This window comes from Ranitomeya imitator, chromosome 7, assembly GCF_032444005.1.
Source record: "Ranitomeya imitator isolate aRanImi1 chromosome 7, aRanImi1.pri, whole genome shotgun sequence".
NCBI lineage: Eukaryota > Metazoa > Chordata > Amphibia > Anura > Dendrobatidae > Ranitomeya > Ranitomeya imitator.
The window spans coordinates 137,821,559-137,841,460 of NC_091288.1; the positions used below are offsets into that span (position 1 = coordinate 137,821,559).

The 19,902-nt window shown below is 44.2% G+C and overlaps 1 protein-coding gene across 2 annotated transcripts in view; it reads right to left on the bottom strand.

Annotated features, from left to right (window-relative positions):
* GLS (glutaminase) overlaps positions 1 to 19,902 on the bottom strand; it is a 618,398-nt gene that overhangs the window by 483,319 nt on the left and 115,177 nt on the right. For both annotated transcript variants that reach the window (XM_069733841.1, XM_069733840.1), the window contains exon 5: positions 3,689 to 3,768. In XM_069733841.1, the coding sequence (XP_069589942.1) occupies positions 3,689 to 3,768 (80 nt within the window). The remainder of the gene's footprint in view (positions 1 to 3,688; positions 3,769 to 19,902) is intronic.

Below are 19,902 nucleotides of genomic sequence, written 5' to 3' on the forward strand. Positions count from 1 at the left end.
AGGGGATGGTACAGAGTTTCGTTTTCGTTTGTAGGTCGCCTGGCCAATTCTTAAGCCAGAGGGCGCGCCTGGCCGCATTAGCAAACACTGCTGCTCTGGCGGATAGCCTGATGGAGTCGGCCGAGGCATCGGCTAGGAAGGCCGCAGCCCCCCTCATTACGGGTAATGTATCCAGAATTGAGTCTCGGGAAGTTTTCCCCTTTAACTGACCCTCTAGCTGGTTCAGCCAGATCATCAGGGAGCGCGAAGTGCATGCAGCTGCAACTGCCGGCTTCAGGCCTCCTCCCGCTGCCTCCCAAGAGCCCTTGAGAAATGCATCTGCCTTTTTGTCCATTGGGTCCTTCAGAACCCCCATGTCCTCAAACGGGAGGGCGAATTTCTTTGAGGCTTTAGCAATTGCCACGTCTAATTTCGGGGCCTTCTCCCAAAAGGAGCACGATTCTTCCTCGAAGGGATATTTCCTTTTTGGAGTTAAGAGAGTCTTCCTCATGGGCTTTTTCCATTCCTTCTTAATTAGGGCTGCAATTGCTTCGTTAAGCGGAAAAGCTCTCCTCTTTTTCTGTTCTAGGCCTCCAAACATAATGTCTTGTACTGTTTTTTTAGGATGGGAGTCTACCAACCCCATGGTGCTTCTTACTGCCTTTATGAGGCCATCAGTATCCTCTAGTGGGAAACAGTTATGTCCCCCCGAGGAAGAAGTAGATGATGAGGATGAGTCGGAGGAGACGGAGGACGCTGAACTCTCACTACCACTTTCGGATTTTGAGGCTGGAGATGGAGACCTATGCCTGGTCTTTCTCCTTTTTTTTTCACTTTTTAGTGACCTAAAAGTGTCCTCTACTTGTTCTTTAATTAGGCTCTTAAGATCTGAAGCAAACCCTGGAAGGTTTTCAGACACAGTTTGTTGAATGCAAGTATTGCATAGTCTTTTATCACATGTAGGTGGAAGGTCCTCTCTACAGATGGCGCAACTTTTGTGTTTAGTTTTAGCTACGCTTTTCCTCCCCTAAAAAGAGACAAATAACAATCTTACTGTCTCTGACATTCACGAAGATCCACTTACCACCTCCAGGACCCATAAATACCGATTGGGGGTTCTCTGCCTCTGGCTTTCTCCCCGACGCCGTACTGGACTCCTTACTGTGTTGAGACCTTTGGCGTTCTTTGCTGGTGTCCTGGTGCACTTTCTGCTGCCGCCTTTTTTGCTGCTGCTGCTGCTGTGGCGATACTGCAGGTGGAGGTGATTCGGGTGGAGGTGATGCTGGGTCACTCATACTGCTGCTGGTCTGCGTGCCTTGACTCGGCTGAGTTGTCGCTCCTATTCCCCTTGAAGCTCCTGCCTATTACTGCAGAGCCACCAAGAGGATGAGGGTTCTACTATTTGAACCCTCCCGCCGCTTCCCTGCACCTGCGCAGTAGCGACTGATCATATGAGGAGCGGTCGGCGCCTGCGCAGTAATCCGACTCAAAAAACACGCTCTAGCGGTAATCCGCGCCATCCGCCGGAAGACCCGCCGGCGCCTGCGCAGTGCGCATCAAGCGCCCCGCCGAAACATACCGGCGGCTTCAGAAGCACCCCCGGCGCCTGCGCAATGCACACCAAGCGCCCGGCTGGAGCCACGCCGGCGCCTGCGCAGAGCGCGCCCCGGCCAGAAGCCCCGCCGGCGCCCACGCAGTGTACACCAAGCGCCCGGCTGGAGCCACGCCGGCGCCTGCGCAGAGCGCACCAAGCGCCCGGCCGGAAGCACCGCCGGCGCCTGCGCATACCGGCGCTCTGCAGACCTCGCGAGACCCAGCTGGATACCGGGCCTGCGCAAAGCAGCGCCCGGAAGCAGATATGCGCTGCTGACCGGCACCCCCGGTCCTATGCAGCCCCAGTAGCACAATACCTGCACGCCTGATGGCGATGCAGTGTGCAGACTGACGCTTGATTTAGGGAGGGTCGTGCTGCACCTCCCGCAACCACAGAGGGACCCCCCTGGATGTTGCCGCTGCTGCATCTTACCTGGGGAGGTGACCGCGAACTCCTTGTCACCTCCCCCGCACACCCTGTCGGCCCACTGGCTCCCAGCGGTGGCGCTTCGGGTCACCACCCTAGCCGAGGCAGAGGGACCCCAGCTGCCTGAATCGGACTGGTTGGCCCCGGATCCAACGACGAACTGGTAAGTCCGTAGGTCTCCCATCAAGGACAGGAAACCAACTGATGCAGGAGAGTGGTACCGCCTTTTTATCCGTAGGTTTCCTGTCCTTGGTGGGCGGATCCCCTCTCTCCGTGGTGCCGTCATGGGCGATCAGAGAAAAAGAGGTTAGGTTATACTCACCCAAGGGCGTTCCCGCTGCTGGTCCGGTCCGGTCCAGCGCCTCCCATCTTCTTACGATGATGTCCTCTTCTGGTCTTCACGCTGCGGCTCCGGCGCAGGCGTACTTTGTCTCCCCTGTTGAGGGCAGAGCAAAGTACAGAAGGGTGCAGGCGCCGGGCCTCTCTGACCTTTCCCGGCGACGTCATCTTATGAAGATGGGAGGCCCCGGACCGGACCGCGATCGCCCATTGGATCGGACCGCCCGCGTGAGCATAATCTAACCTCTTTTTCTCATCTTTGAGGATACATCGGGGGCTTATCTACAGCATTACAGAATGGTGTAGATAAGCCCCTGATGCCGGTGGGCTTAGCTCACCGTCGATTTTGGGGGTGGCAGGTTCCCTTTAAGTTCTAAAATTGGGTCTACAATCCCATGTGAGCATCAGCTGTAAGCACTGGCATCGGCTGTAAGCCCTCATGACTGAAAGATGGTGGCTCTTGGAAGTAAATAAGTTAATTTTCTCTCAGTAGCAGCACTTTCAGTAAAGGTACCTTCACACTGAGCAACTTTCCAACGAGAACGACAACGATCCGTGACGTTGCAGTGTCCTGGATAGTGATCTCGTTGTGTTTGACATGCAGCAGCTATCAGGATCCTGCTGTGACATCGCTGGTCGTAGCTAGAAGTCCGGAACTTTATTTGGTCGTCAGGTCGACGTGATTCGTCATGTTTGACAGCAAAAGCAACGATGCCAGCAATGTTTTTTCATGGAGTGAACAACCAGTGAGAACGATAAGTACGTCACTGGATCGCTCCTGCATCGTTCTGCTGTTACCGTGTTTGACGTCTCCTAGCGACCTACACTGCAGCGATTTATATCGCTGTCTATATCGCTGCAGCGTCGCTTAATGTGACGGTACCTTAAGGCAGCACTGTAAAGCTATTTAGCTGCAGATCAACCCCAAATCTGGAGGTAAATTGTGATTTCCAAAATGACAGGATCCTCTAAGAAACTGTCCATGTGCAGGCAACAAACATCAGAAATTCATGACAAGAAATTATAATCACTACCCAAAAAGGAAAATGTCTTCCACTATAGATGACATTGGACAAAAATCGCTCCTGCACATGAACAGTTATATTCTAAGCACGCATGTGCACAAACAACGTAAGCACGTCACCTATATTTTATTATGAAGGATATAGTAGAAGAACCATCCCACTCCCCCCAAAAAATAAATCCTATTTTCAACACATTATATGTCCACCAAAATTGTACCATTAAAATTGCACTCAAACAGCGGCATCATGAATGGCTAAATAGGGTAAATGAGAACATATAACACACATTTGACAAGAAAATTAATAAGAAAAAGTCTAAATTTACCTTTGACCATCTACTGTACAAAGTGAGACACCCCAAAGATCAGGACTAAATTTAGCCAGTTGAGGAATGTAATCAGCAACCTGTAGAGGAAAAAAAGCACTGTAAGACAAGTAGAAATTGTTTCCAATTATCTTTAGGTTTCTCCAGAAACAGAAAAAGAATAAAACAAGAAAACAAAGAATATTTCATTGTGAACAAGAGCTAAACACAGTTACTTCGCAAACAACATTTATTTTGTCTATAGCGATAATCACTACAGAAAATTAATATAGCCGCTGTCATGTTACAGTGACAAAGAAAAGTTCAGAGATAAGGTTAATAGCAGAAGTGTCTGTCCGCATGTGCAGTAGAAAGCACCACTGTGACCTGGAGATAACCTATACCAAGGGCCGTAAAGGTATGACCAGGTCACAGCAGTGTGCGCAGCCTTATGGCTATGTGCCCACGTTGCAGATTCGTGTGCGGATTTTTCTGCACCATTTTTGAAAAATCTGCAGGTAAAAAGCACTGCGGATTACCTGCGGATTTCACACCTGCGGATTCCTATTGAGGAGCAGGTGTAAAACGCTGCGGAATCCGCGCAGAGAATTGACATGCTGCAGAAAATACAATGCAGCGTTTCCACGCGGTATTTTCCGCACCATGGGCACAGCGGACTGTAACCTGATGGAACACTGCTGCAAATCCGCAACGTGTGCACATACCCTAATACCTCTGGTGTCTCTAGTGATAACATATTCACTAGGAACTCATTTTACTGCACATGCCCAGAGGCACCTGTCCTAATAACATTTTAGGGAAGGTTTCTCTAATTAGAACATTCACCAAATTATTCATATTGAACTGAACATATGATGTAATAATGGCTGGTGAGCGGAATAAAACTTTCTTGCCACTGTTTTGGAAAGATCAGTAATCAAAATATTTGGCACCTACTTAACTTTTGCTAACTTCTTCCCCTCTATATGATTTGACCAATAAGCAGGCAGCAACATGCCAGAAAAAGAACACGCCTCCACCATAGCTTAGGCTAGGCTTCTCTGTGTGTAAGATATAAGGGATACAGTTCTGATCTCCTGGTCTAACCTCCTGCAAAGAGCTGGGATATTAGAGCATAGAAGACTCACACGCTTAAGTTAAAGGGAACCTGTCAGCAGGATTGTGCACAGTAACCTACAGCGTCAGGACTAACCGTTATAGTGATTAAAATGATACCTTGATTGATGAAATCTATAAGAATATGCTCATGCTCGGGGCGGGCCTATGGGGAGGATCTTCTTGCAGTGCTCTGCTTAAAGGGAGCCTGTCAGCAGGATTGTGCACAGTGTCAGGTTGGCGCAGTTATACTAATTAAAATGATACCTTGGTTGATGAAATCCATCTTGTAGTGTTTCTTAATCTTTATTTTCAGTTTGTAGTTAATCATATGCCCGTGCCCTAAGGCGGGTCTGGAGGGGGGTCTGCATGTGGTGCTCTGATTAGGTATTCATAATGCAGCCTGCTGTCAGGTCACTGATCCCTCACTGATCCGGCCCCTAGTTTGCATAATGAATATCTGTATATACTAAAAAAAAAAAAAAAATTCTACAGGCAGGTGCCAGCTGTGGCACCTTCTCTGCTGCAAAATCGCATGTTTTGTGTGCCAATAATACATTTTTTTAGGTCATTCAGCTAGAGGTAAAAAAATCAGTTTGAAAATGGCGCCCATTGCGCCTACACAGTAGATGCTATCGGTGTCTGCTGCTGTGATCCGATATCTTCCATTGCACAAGCACCGGCGGTGCCATCTTATTGGAGAAGAAGAAAGAAATTCCTCCTCCAAGATGGCGCCGCCTGCGCAGTAGCAGCTCGGAGATAGCCAAGCTGCTACTGCGCAGGCGGCACCATCTTGGAGGAGGATTTTTTTCTTCTTCTCCAGTAAGATGGTGCGGCCGATGCATGCTCAGTAGCAGCTATCGGATCACAGCAGCAGACACCGATAGCAGCTACTGCGTAGACACAGTGGGCGCCATTATCAAATAGATTTTGTATTTTTTCTCTAGCTGAATAACCTGAAACAAAGTAGTATTACTGGCACACAAAACTTGCGATTTGGCTGGGAATCAGTGACCTGTCAGCAAGTTGCATTATGAATACCTAATCAGAGCACCACATACATCAACCCCGCCTTAGGGCACGAGAATCTCATTAAAACCACAAGACGGATTTCATCAACCAAGGTATCATTTTAGCCAGTATAGAGGCGCTGACCTGACACTGTGTGCAGGTTACTGTGCACAATCCTGCTGTAATTATATATATAATTACTTAGTTTGCTGTAATCCTGATATTCATTAAAAAATATCTGTTTGAAAATGGTGCTGCCTAATGGTGGCTGATTAACCCCTCTCATCACTTAGTGTGCTGGATGGTTTTTAAATGTTCAGGTTACTGAAGCCAACAACCTCAGTGCTACATATCTCCCCTCTAGTACTTTGTCAGTGACTCTGTCATAGTAAATACAGTAGAAAGTAAAATATTTTGTATCAGGACATATATGACTTTGAAATCATCCAGAATTTAATGAGCGAAAACATTTCCCAATAGATTTTTTTAATTGTCGGTAAGATACCGTGTAGGTACCTTAAGTGAAATTTGGTTGTAGTTTGAGTGGAATTATCAGGAACCCTGCTGCAGACTTACAGTAGGAGTCTGAGCACGTGTTCCAAGCAGACCGAGAGTGTGTGTGGGGAGCTGCGGCAAGCTTACCTGCCGGCATGCAGGACCTGAAACACGTGACCAACGGAGGAGTGACCAGAGGCGGAGCCAGACGCAAAGTGGCGGCGATGCCGGAGAGTAGTCAGAGAGAGCTGAATTCAAGCCGGGAGGTCAGCATAATACAAAAGGGTGAGACACAAAGGGTGGTCAGATAGCCGAAGATAGCGATGTAGTATAAACGGGGCAGGCAGACAGAAAGAGTACCAGGTCAAAACTCAGAGCCAGAAACGGATTTCAAGGACAGTCACAAGGCAAATGCACCGACGAGAAAACAGACCGGGTCATGCACTCAAAAGGAAAATGGATGAAACAGTATGCAAGCACACCAGGGGTCAGACACACAGTCAAGAACGAATGTATCACTGACAAGGATCCAGAGAGGGAAGCGGGTAAATATAGCCCTCCCCAAACCAAAATGAGGCCATGCAAAATTAAGCCTGAGAGGACAGGAAAGAAAACCCTGTCCACAACCATGACAGGAATGTTAAAATTGCCGGGTTTTTTTCCAACATTTACTTAATACATTCAAATTGTTTCACATCTGGAGTGTACACAGTCATAGCCAAAAGTGTTTGCATCCATGAAATTGTTCCAGAAAATTAAGTATTTCTCCAAGAAAATTTTTGCAATTACACGTTTTGCTATACATGTTTATTTCCTGTGTGTGTATTGGAACAACACAAAAAACAACAGAGAAAAAAGGCAAATTGAACATAATTTCACACCAAAACCCAAAAATGGTCCAGATAAAATTATTGGCACCTTTCCAAAATTGTGGGTAAACAACTTTGCTTCAAGCATGTGATACTCTTCCTACTAACCTGTGGCAAGTAACAGGTGTGGGCAATATGAAAATCACACCTGAAACCAGATAAAATGGGGAGAAGTTGACTCAATCTTTGCATGGGGAACAGAAATAATAGAGAACGGTCTGAGAACTTGAGAACCAAAATTGTTGAACAATATCAATAATCTCAAGGTTACAAGATATCTTGAGGTTCCTTCTTCCACGGTGCCCAACATAAGACGTTTACAACCCATGGCACTGTAGCTAATCTCTTTGGACGTGGACAGCAGAGAAAAAATGATGAAGGTTGCAACGCAGGATTGTCAGCATGGTGGATAAGCAGCCCTAATCAAATTCCAAAGAAATTCAAGCAGACCAGCAGGCTCAAAGAGCATCAGTGTCAGCACAAAATATCCGATATTTGAATGAAATTAAACGCTATTGCAGGGTACCTCGGAGGACCCCACGTCTGACACAGACATAAAAAAGCGAGACAGTTTGCAAAAATGTACACAAGCCAAAATACTACCAGGCAAGTGCATTCTGGGTAGATGAGACTAAGATAGAGCTTTTTGGTAAAGCACATCATTCTACTGTTTACCAAAAGAAGGAATGAGGCCTACAAAAAAAATAAAGTAGTGCCTACAGTCAAATATGGCAGAGGTTCAAAGATATGGGGTTGTTTTACCGCCTCTGGCACTGGGTGCCTTGACTGTGTAAAAGACAACATGAGATCTTACCAAAGGATTTTGGGTAGCAATGTAGTGCCTAGTGTCAGAAAGCTGGGCTGGCGTCCTAGGTCATTGGTCTTCCAGCAGGACAATGGACCCAAAGCATATTTCAAGAAGCAACAAGAAATGGATGGGAACAAAGCAGTGGAGAGTTCTATAGCGGCCAGCATTTTTGGAGTTTTGTGTGAAATGATGTCCAATTTGCCATTTTTCTCTGTTTCTTTTGTGTTGATCCAATATACACAAAGGAAATAAACAAGTGTATAAGAAAAACATGTGTAATTGCAATAATTCTCTGGGAGAAATGCTTCATTTTTTGGAATAATTTCAAGAGTGCCAACACTTTCGGCCATGACTGTAAATTCTTCCAGCAGCCGCTGGATTTCAGTCAGTGGGGTGTCCACGAATGAGATACAGACATCACTCACAATACTGTGAATGGTGCATGTAATCACACCTTAGCACTGACTGACTGCTCACTTCTCATAAGGCCATGTGCGCACATTAAGTACGGTATTTGCAGAAATCTCTGCTACATTTCTGCATCTCTAGGAATTGGCAGCAAAAATGCAATGGAAAAAACAAGGTTTGATGAGTTTTAGCATGTGTTTTTGTACAATTAATGCCTTTTGGAGCTAAATTTGAAAAAGTTAAAAAAAAAATTATTTCCCCATCCCAGTCCTCAGCTACCCCAGAAATGGCATGTCATATTTGAAGCACCAATTCTGGCACTTAGCCAAGGCTTTTCCAGATGCCCAAGTGCAGTCACATGGGGATAATGAGATTATGGGTTGGTGTCAACAGCTGTCACTGACACCAAGCTATATGTTTAGTAATAAAGAGGTATCAGCCAGACAACCTCATTACTAAACCTGTAAGTAAAGAGGTAAACACACACCGAGAATAAAACACTTTATTTGAAATAAAACAGACACGTTCTTATTTCAATTAACCCAATATACTCACCCCAGGTCTGATGGTAATCCAAGGGTTAAAACGATGTCCCACGTTGTCACCAGCCATGTAGGAGTGTTCACATACGACTTTCGTTTCACTGTGTTACAAAGGTTTTGTCCCTCGGACAATTTTGAGTGTTCCTGATAGATTTTTTCATGCTGATTTCAGAAATGGCTTCAGATTTTTCCTATCACGTAAGGTTTTTGACAAATGATACAAAACATTATAATATCCTGTTATAGTTCTAAAAGCACGGATTATAAACTAAAGTTGTCTGCAAAATACTTTTGAACAATTGCTTTTGCTACTGACATTGATGTGCATGTATGTAGTGTCTCGGACGTCATAATGTAGACTATAAACTGTTGTTTCTTAACCCCTTACTGCCAGCTGACAGAATAGCACGTCAGCTGGCAGTATCCCCCGCCTTGAGGTGGGCTCTGGAGGTGCCCGCAATAGGCACGAGCGGAATCGCGATTCACTCGCGTCTGTTAGGTAGTTAAATATCGCTGTCAAACTCTGACAGCGGGCATTTAAATGCACTTCCAGACACCGGTCCGGAAATACGCGCAGTGACGACCCCGTCACGTGATCGGGGGGTCTTCGCTGCGTTGTCATCACAACCATAGGTCTCCTCGAAACCTCTATGGTTGTTGATGGCACATTGCCATGAGCGCCACCCTGTGGTCAGCGCTTATAGCAAGCCTGTAATTCTGCTGCATAGAGGTGATCTGAGCATCACCTCTATGTAGCAGAGGTGATTGCGCTATGGCAGCTTCTAGCCTCTTATGGAGGCTATTGAAGCATGCCTAAAGTAAAAAAAAAAAAAAAAAAAAGTGTTTAAAAATATAAAAAATATAAAAAAATAACAGTTCAAATCGCCCCCCCCCCCATTTCTCCCCAATCAAAATAAAACCATTAAAAAAAAAAATCAAACCTACACATATTTGGTATTGCTGCGTTCAGAATCGCCCGATCAATAATAATAAAAAAAAAGAATTAACATGATCGCTAAACGGCGTAGCAATAAAAAAAATCAAACCGCCAAAATTAAATTTTTTTTGGTCGCCGCAGCATTGCATTAAAATGCAATAACAGGCAATCAAAATAACGTATCTGCACAAATGTGGTATCATTACAAACGCCAGCTCGTCCCGCAAAAAATAAGCCCTCACACGGCCATATTGATGCAATGTTTTTAGCCTGGGAAGCGGATAATACCCATGGAGCTTCCCAGGCTATTAATATCAGCTCACAACTGTATACTTAGCCTTTACTTGTTATTAAAATTAGTAAACCCCCCAAAAGAATTTACCTCTGGTCACTGGTGTCAGCTGATGGGACTACAGCTCCCATCATCCGACGCCTGCTACCGCTAATAGCAGCGAGAGAAGGAGGTGGCAGATGAAAGTATTCATCAGCTCACTACTGCGCAACAAATAAAAAAAAGCTGTGGGTTCTCCTGTATTTTTGATAACCAGCCAAGCAAAACAGCTGGGGGCTGAAACCCTCAGCTATTGGCCTCAGCAAGGCTGATTATCAAGAATAGAGGGGTCCCCACATCGTATTTTTTCATTATTTAAATAATGGAAAAAAGCAGTGTCACATCCTCCCCATTTTTGACAACCGGCCTTGATAAAGCAGACAGCTGGGGGCTGGTATTTTCAGGCAGGTAAGGGGCCATGGATATTGGCCCCCTCAGCCTAAAAATAGCAGCCCCCCAGAAAAGGAGGATCTATTAGATGGGCCAATTCTGGTGCTTTGCCCGAGTCTTCTCAGTTGCCCTGTAGTGATGGCAAATGGGGTTGATATTTGTGGAGCTGATATCACCTTTGTATTGTCCGGTGCCAGTTTTCTGGTCAGCTTCTCAGTCCGCTGTTCAACAGTAGACAACTTTTCTCCAGGTATTTAGGTTCTGTTATCCTGCCTGCAGTCTGTTTAGCATAACAAATGTGTTTTCATTTGTCTGCCCTTTCACCTTTGGGGTGCACCTTTATATTCTTTCCTCCTGTTGGCATTTCCTGCTGGTGATCGTCTCATTTGCATGTCCAGCCATTCTGTCGTAGTTTAAAGCCAGTCAGTGAAATTGCAGTTAGAGTTTATCTCTTTGCTGTTTCTGTTTCTTTACGCATCTATCTTGTTTCTTTTTTGAAAGTAGGTAGCATATTATCTAACTGTACAAACTTTAGTTTTTGTTTACTGGTTTATTTTACACAGTCTATCTTATCTTTTTTCAGCACACTTTCCCTTTTGTATGTAATTTACACTCTGCTCTGCCCTACTGTTCATTAGGAGGAATGTGAAGTGCTCGATGGCCTTTCAGGCAGCATAGGTCCGAATTGCCATAGTCTAGCCTGTGGTTAGGGCTATCTCAACTCAAGCAGGAACTCCTTGTGACTGAGGAGTCAGGATCTCTAGTCTGTACAGGAACCAGCAGGGTCAGTTGGAGCTTTTAGCTTCACCTATTATCCCTAGTAAGTTGCTACACTAGCATAGCACATCACATTGGCAGAACCACTAAGGTGCCAGAACAGCAACCACCCCCCATAAGTGACCCCATTTCACAACCTACTCCCCTGAATGAATTCATCTAGTGGTGCAGTGAGCATACTGACAGCTGTTTCATATATTATACAAAGAAAAAAGTATTACATTATTACCATTAAAATGTCCTTTTAGCTCCAGATTTTACATTTTTACAGGGGTAAATAGGTTAAAGTGGCACCTTAGTTTGTAACACAATTTTACCTCATATCATCAATACCCCATTTGTTGTTATGCAGTACTGTTTGGCAACACGGCAGAACTGAGGATGGAAAGAGTGCCATTTGCAGAACCACTAAGTGTCAGAACAGCAGAATACCACCTGAAGTGACACCATTTTGGAAATGACACCCCCTAGCAATTCAGCTCTGAGTGTAGTGAAGATTTTCCCTCCATGGATGATGTCCAGAAAAACACTAGAAGTCCCAGAGAGGGGTCATTTAACATTTCTATCTTTGGAACCTTTGGAGCTCGAAATTTCTGGGACTTCTAGTGTTAAAGCAATAATTTCACATATGCCATTATGGTGCCCAATATATTTTGCCCAGTTTGTGTCTCTGACATCCACCCTGGGAAATTGTTAAAGCGGGCTCTGCTCCAATGTGTCATTCGCTAAATAAACCATATGAATGAATTACAAAATGGGATAAACACAATTTAAAAACTTGATTCCACGTGGAACATTTTAAAAGCAGTCCGTGAGGCATAAGGCTGGTAAAAATGGGCAAAGCGGGTAATAGCGGGTATCACACCTCATTCCCCTCTTAGTACATATGTGACATACATTTCTGTGGGTTCCTTCTTGTCTTTGTTGCTGAAATGTGTGCAATAAAATGTTACTCAATGAGTCTTTTGACATCTTCAGATTCTAATGGAGGAGCAGGACTGATTTCTGCAAAAACAAGATTTTCAAACACCTTGTCCTGATAATCAAGGAAAATATCTGAATTTACTGCTTTTTGTATAACACAAAAGAATTATATGCGGCCACATGAAACAAGTAAATCTTTTTATACCAAGTATATGCTTTTTTTTATAACTGTATGGCTGTAGAACCTGGTCTGCAAGGTCCACACCCCCATGTATTTGTTGTGGTAAATGACTGTCACAGGTTTTTGCTTTGGGGTAGTGGATCCTAGTTCTACAGTGGCCCTTGTAGCATCTGTGAGGATTGAGCAGAGTATAAAAAAGAGCTTTCTTATCCTTATACTTGAGGGCAAGCCGTTCTCCATTGCATACAGCCCGACAGTCCCTTTTGGAATTTTTCATTGACCAGTGATTGTGGAAACCCCTGATGATTTTTACGAATGGTCCCACAATGGCCCCTATATTGAGTTCAACCAGTCTTTTAAATAAATTAATTAGAACCCACGAAACAAAGGGCACAAGAAGTGTATAGAAAATATATCAAAATCAATTACCTTATATACTCGAGTATAAGCAGAAATTTTCAGCCCACTTTTTTGGGCTGAAAGTGACCCTCTCGGCTTATACTCGAGTCATTGTCGGCGGGGGAGGCGGAGCGGCGCTGTGACATACTCATCTGCTCCTGGCGCGGTCCTATATGTCCAATGGTCTCCGGGCAGCTCTTCCTGTGTTCAGCGGTCACGTGGTGCCGCTCATTAAATAATGAATCGTTCCACTGCTGCGCGCTGCTCTGTCTTCCATCCTCTGCACTTACTGTTCAGGTCAGAGGGAGCAATGACGCGATTAGTGTGCGTGCCGCCCTCTGCCTGAACAGTCAGTGCAGAGGATGGAAGACAGAGCGGCGCGTGGAACTAGGAAGGAGACTATCGCAAGTGCCGGGGGCCTGAGCGAAGAGAGGCGAGTATGTTTTTTTTGTTTTTTTTTTTATAATCGCAGCAACAACATATGGGGAATAATGTGTGGAGCATCTTATGGGGCCATAAATATATGGAGCATCTTATGGGGCCATAAGGTATGGAGCATCTTATGGGCCATAATGTGTGGAGCATCTCATGGGGCATAATGTGTGGAGCATCTTATGGGGCATAATGTGTGGAGCATCTCATGGGGCATAATGTGTTACTTTATGAGGTTATAACTCTGGAACACTTTAACGGATCTCGCTGATTCTGAGAATGTTTTTTCGTGACATATTGTACTTCATGTTAGTGGTAACATTTCTTCGATATTACTTGCGATTATTGATGAAAAAAACGGAAAGATGGCGAAAATTTTTAAAATGTTGCAATTTTCAAATTTTGTATTTTCATGCCCTTAAATCAGAGAGAAATGTCACACAAAATAGTAAATAAATAATATTTCCTACATGTCTACTTTACATCAGCACAATTTTGGAAACAAATTTTTTTTTTTTGTTAGGGAGTTATAAGGGTTAAAAGTTGACCAGCAATTTCTCATTTTTACAACAGCATTTTTTTTTTAGGGACCACATCACATTTGAAGTCATTTTGAGGGGTCTATATGATAGAAAATACCCAAGTATGACACCATTCTAAAAACTGCACCCCTCAAGATGCTCAAAACCACATTCAGGGAGTTTATTAACCCTTTATGTGCTTCACAGGAACTGAAACAATGTGGAAGGAAAAAAAGGAACATTTAACTTTTTTTTGCAAACATTTTACTTCAGAACCATTTTTATTTATTTTCACAAGTGTAAAAACAAAAATGATCTTTTCGCCCACAAATTCTTATTTTCACAAGGGTAAGGCTACTTTCACACATCAGGTTTTTGGTTTCAGGCACAATCCGGCAAATCTGCTAAAAAACGGATCCGATGTACATAGTGAAAAAACGGATGCAAACTGATGCACCGGATCCGTTTTTTAGCTGGATCCGGCTGTATGTACATGTGCATGGTTTTTGAGGAGAGAGAGAGAGAGATTCGGTCGCCGGACATGTTTCACACATCAGTTCCATGCTTATCTAGATGTGTGGTGAGAACTTTGAATGCCCAAGTGACAGAAGTTTATAATGCAGAGTCGTGAAAATAAAAAATATTTTTTTTCCAGAAAAAAGATTTTTTTATCCCCAAAGTTTTTATTTTCACAAGGGTAACAGGAGAAATTGGACACCAAAAGCTGTTGTCCAATTTATCCCGAGTACGCTGATGCCCCACATGTGGGGGTAAACCACTGTTTGGGCGCACGACAGAGCTCAGAAGGGAGGGAGCACCATTTGACTTTTTGAGCGCAAAATTGGCTGTTGTGTTTGGAGACCCTCTGATGTACCTAAACAGTGGAAACCCCCAATTCTAACTCCAAACCTAACCCCAACACACCACTTACCCTAATCCCAACCCGTTCCATAATCCTAATCACATCCCTAATGATAATCACAACCCTAACCCCAAAACAACCCTAATCTCAACCGTAACCATAACCCTAATCAAAACCCTAATCCCAATACACCCCTATCCCTAATCCCAACCCTAACCTTAACCCTAATCCCAAAACCTAACCCTAATCCCAAAAGTAATCCTAATGCCAACCCTAATCCAAACCCTAACCCTAATCCCAACTTTAACCCTAACTTTAGCCCCAACCCTAGCCCTAACTTACGCCCCAACCCTAACCCTATCCCTAACGCTACTTTTACACTTGCATCGTGTGGCATCCGTCGTTCTGGACAAAAAAACGGATCCTGCAAATGTGCCCGCAGGATGCGTTTTTTGCCCATAGACTTGTATTGCCGACGGATCGCGATGGATGGCCACACGTCGCGTCCGTCGTGCACTGGATCCGTTGTGTTTTGGCAGACCGTCGTCACAAAAAACGTTCAATGTAACTTTTTTTGTACGTCGCGTCCGCCATTTCCGACAGCACATGCGTGGCCGTAACTCCGCCCCCTCCCCCGGACAGACTGGGCAGCGGATGCATTGAAAAATTGCATCTGCTGCCCACGTTGTGCACAATTTTCATAACGTGCGTCAGTACGTCGGGCCGACACATTGCGACGGCCCCGTACCGACGCAAGTGTGAAAGAAGCCTAACCCCATCCCTAACCCTAAATTTAGCCCCAACTCCTCTAGCTGCCGGCCGGCAGATGGCGGGCGCACTGCGCATGCGCCCGCCATTTTCTTACTGGATGAAGAAGCCGGCGGGCAGCAGGGGACGCAGGAGGACCAAGGGACACCGGTGAGTATAAAAGGGTCCCCAAATCCCCTTTTTTCTCTGTCCACTGATGAGCGATCACATCTGAAGACAGAGAATTACACATCGCTTTTTTTTTTTTTTTTTTTGCGGCCGCCGAGATCCCAAAGACCTTCCCGGTGCTGGCAGGCGCACTGCGTATGCGCCCGCCATTTTTTGGCCGGAATAAGATGGTGGCGCCCATCGGGAGCCACGAGGAGCATCGGGGGAGACAGGTGAGTATCGGGGGGCTATCGGGGACCCCATTTCTATGTCCTCTGATGTACAATCACATCGGAGGACAGAGAAATTAAATGGGAAATCGCGGGGGTTTTTTTGCGATCGCCGGTAAACGGTTAATTACCGGCAATCGCAACCCGGGGTCGGTAAAAAAAAAAACCCCGGCAAAATGTTCTCTGGGGTCTCGGCTACCCCCGGCAACCGAGACCCCAGAGAAAATTCGACTCTGGGGGGCGCTATTCACTTTTTCCACAGCACCGTTAATTAACAGTGCTGTGGTTTAAGTACCCTTAACTGCCGTCATTAAAAGGCGTATCGGCGGTCGTTAAGGGGTTAAAGCCGGATTTGGATACAAAATGATTTCCAAAACTTTAAACATCCCAAGGATCACTGTGCAAGCGATCATACTGAAATGCAAGGAGTATCATACCACTGCAAATCTACCAAGACCCGGCCGTCCCTCTAAACTTTCATCTCAAACAAGGAGAAGACTGATCAGAGATGCAGCCAAGAGGCCCATGATCACTCTGGATGAACTGCAGAGATCTACAGCTGAGGTGGGACAGTCTGTCCATAGGACAACAATCAGTCGTACACTGCACAAATCTGGCCTTTATGGAAGAGTGGCAAGAAGAAAGCCATTTCTCACAGATATCCGTAAAAACTGTTGTTTAAAGTTTGTAACAAACCACCTGGGAGACACACCAAACATGTGGAAGAAGGTGCTCTTGTCAGATGAAACCAAAAACTAACTTTTTGGCAACAATGCCAAACGATATGTTTGGTGTAAAGGCAACACAGCACATCACCCTGAACACACCATCCCCACTGTCAAACATGGTGGTGGCAACATCATGGTTTTGGCCTGCTTTTCTTCACCAGGGACGGGGAAGATGGTTAAAATTGATGGGAAGATGGATGGAGCCAAATACAGGACCATTCTTGAAGAAAACCTGTTGGAGTCTGTAAAAGACCTGAGACTGGGACGGAGATTTGTTTTCCATTAAGACAATGATCCCAAACATAAAGCAAAATCTACAAATGGAATAGTTCACAAATAAACGTATCTAGGTGTTAGAATGGCCAAGTCAAAGTTCAGACCTCAATCCAATCGAGAATCTGTGGAAAGAGCTGAAAACTGCTGTTCACAAACGATCTTCATCAAACCTCACTGAGCTTGAGCTGTTTGCCAAGGAAAAATGGGCAAGAATTTCAGTCTCTCGATGTACAAAACTGATAGAGACATACCCCAAGCGACTTGCAGCTGTAATCGCAGCAAAAAGTGGCACCACAAAGTATTAAGTTAAAGGGGCCGAATAATATTGCACGCCCCATTTTTCAGTTTTTGAATTTCCACAAAAATTTAAAGTAACCAATAAATTTCGTTCAACTTGACAATTGTGTTCCACTTCTTGTTGATTCTTCACCAAAAATGTACATTTTGTATCTTTATGTTTGAAGCATGATATGTGGGAAAAGGTGGAAAAGTTCCAGGGGGCCGAATACGTTTGCAAGGCACTATAAGGCATAATGTCATTCACCCAAGATCTGACAGAATAATTTGCAGTTTTTTTTACCAATAAAACATCAATCTATTACCCTTGATCTCAATGTAGAGGAACTATCAAACATTATAAGGTGTCTGAGTGCATATAAATAAGGTAAAAATCTACCAGATCTCAACTTACATAGATTGAGGAGTTTACTTTGTATGGCAACTAAAATACATATAGCATCTAAGTGGAGAACAAAGTCACTATCCTTAGTCAGAGATAGAATGAATGCAATCATGCTATACGAACGTATCCAAGCAACTAGGACTGATAACTGGAATATCTTCTTTCAAGTATGGACCCCTTGGCTTGATCTAAACCCTGACGTCCATCTGAATCGAGCCCTCACGCTGTCACCGTGACAAAATATTTTCTCACAGGAAAAGGACATGGATGGTATGACCAGATTGAATTAGTCTACCCTCTAATTTATGAATAACCAATCTTTCTTTTGCAGGCAAGCTACAAGGGTATATCCCATACATGTTTACAAGCTTATAAAATTATGAATGTTACAAGTAATGGCTTAAATGAATAATAGATGGAAATTATAATTGATAAAATCTTACCATCTCATTATACTATTATGCTGTGGAAAGACAGTAAAGACAGTGTCAGAACTGCGGGGGCTCACCCAGACGCGCGTTTCGCAGATTCTTCTTCCGGGGGGGGGGCTTGTGATCCTTTTAAATGCCTTATGGCCAATAAAAACAGGCTAGATCATCATGTGATATCTACCTTTTGTATTTATGCCCGTCAGAAGGTGTATTAAAGCCGAGATATGGCGGCGCATCTGTCACTGATGTCCCCCCTGCAATGGACCTCCCACTTCCAGCTGCGATGGAATGCACTGCGTTCCACCCAGCCACAGCCAAGCGGAAATCAAGGGTCCCCATCAGGTGCCAGGAGCGAGACGCCCGGAGCAACAGGAGCGACGCATGCGCACAGGTCTCAGCGTGCGTGATATGGTGATCTAAGTGCAAGGAAGTACCAGACTATGATAATGAATATAATTAATACATGTGAAATACAATAAAGTGTTGTATAAACCTACAATAATATATGTGATGTTTAATTGAAGGTGAATGTCTGATGAAACTGATACAATTAAAGGGGCAGCTAAAATGATGTGAAATGATAGTGAAAGTGACTGCTGGAACAAGAATAAAAAACAGTATAAAGATTTTGCCAATAATAAGGTGAGCATATGTGTAAAACAAACTATACAAAGTCATGACGACAAAAAAAGAAAAATCTATTTATATAATTGCCTTATATAACAAAGAGGCCCCCAAAAACACTGTACAGGCCACGGAATGTTTAGTTCAAATATATAAAGTTTATTTTATCATCCATGAATAAAATTATTTCATTTCTTTAACATCCATAAATACATAATGTGCAAGTACCTCCAATCCACATTATATATTTATAGATGTTAAAGAAATGAAATAATTTTATTCATGGATGATAAAATAAACTTCATATATTTGAACTAAACATTCCGTGGCCTGTACAGTGTTTTTGGGGGCCTCTTTTTTATATCAGATTTTTGAATGTGTTCTCCTAAGATTTATAAGGACCAATATGTATATATAATTGCCTTGTAATGTTTTAATTTTCTGTTTTGTCCAGATGTCACCGTATCCCAGAATTCCAAGTGGAGAAAGTTCAACGACCGCCATATTGGGACACCCAAGTGATGGGTGTCTCAATATGGAAAAATTATAATTACTTACTGGTAACTTGATTTTCCAGATCCATGACGGCACCTAACGTGAGAGATGGTCCCAGCCCCCCCAGGAACAGGAAACCTGCATAGGAGATAAAAGATGGGGGTGGCACCTCTCTCCTCAGTTTGTTGACAGAGTATGTAAGGTAACAGCTTTATTAGTTCAGGTTCAATGTAAGATTACATTTATCTCTATCGTTGCCCTAGGCGCAGTTATATTTCCCCATCAGTTTTTTATTATCGGTATATATTTTTATCTTATATCACATATACATTTTATATACACATCCCCCCCCCCTTTTTTTTTTTTTGCGACACACAACCATCACCAAGATAGGGCGGGAATTAATATGGTGCCGTCATGGATCTGGAAAATCAAATTACCAGTAAGTAATTATCATTTTTTTCCCTTCCCCATGACGGCACCTAACGTGAGAGGAGAAAATAGAAGAAGACTCCTAGGGTGGGACGACAGCCGATAAGACTTTCCTTCCAAAGGCAAGACTTGAAAGCCCCAAGTTTAACCTATAGTGGCGAAAGAAGGTAGAGGGTGAAGACCATACTGCAGCATTACAAATTTGCTCTATTGACGCGTTTGCCCTCTCCGCCCAGGATGTGGCGATAGCTCTTGTGGAGTGTGCTGTCACCCCTAGTGGAGGGCATTGCCCTGCAGATGAGTAAGAGTGCAATAGCCATGTGGAGCCAAACGTGCAATAGTAGATTTCGTGGCTCTCTCACCCCTGTTTGCTCCCTGAAAGGAAACAAAAAGGGCTGAAGATTGTCGCCATGATTTTG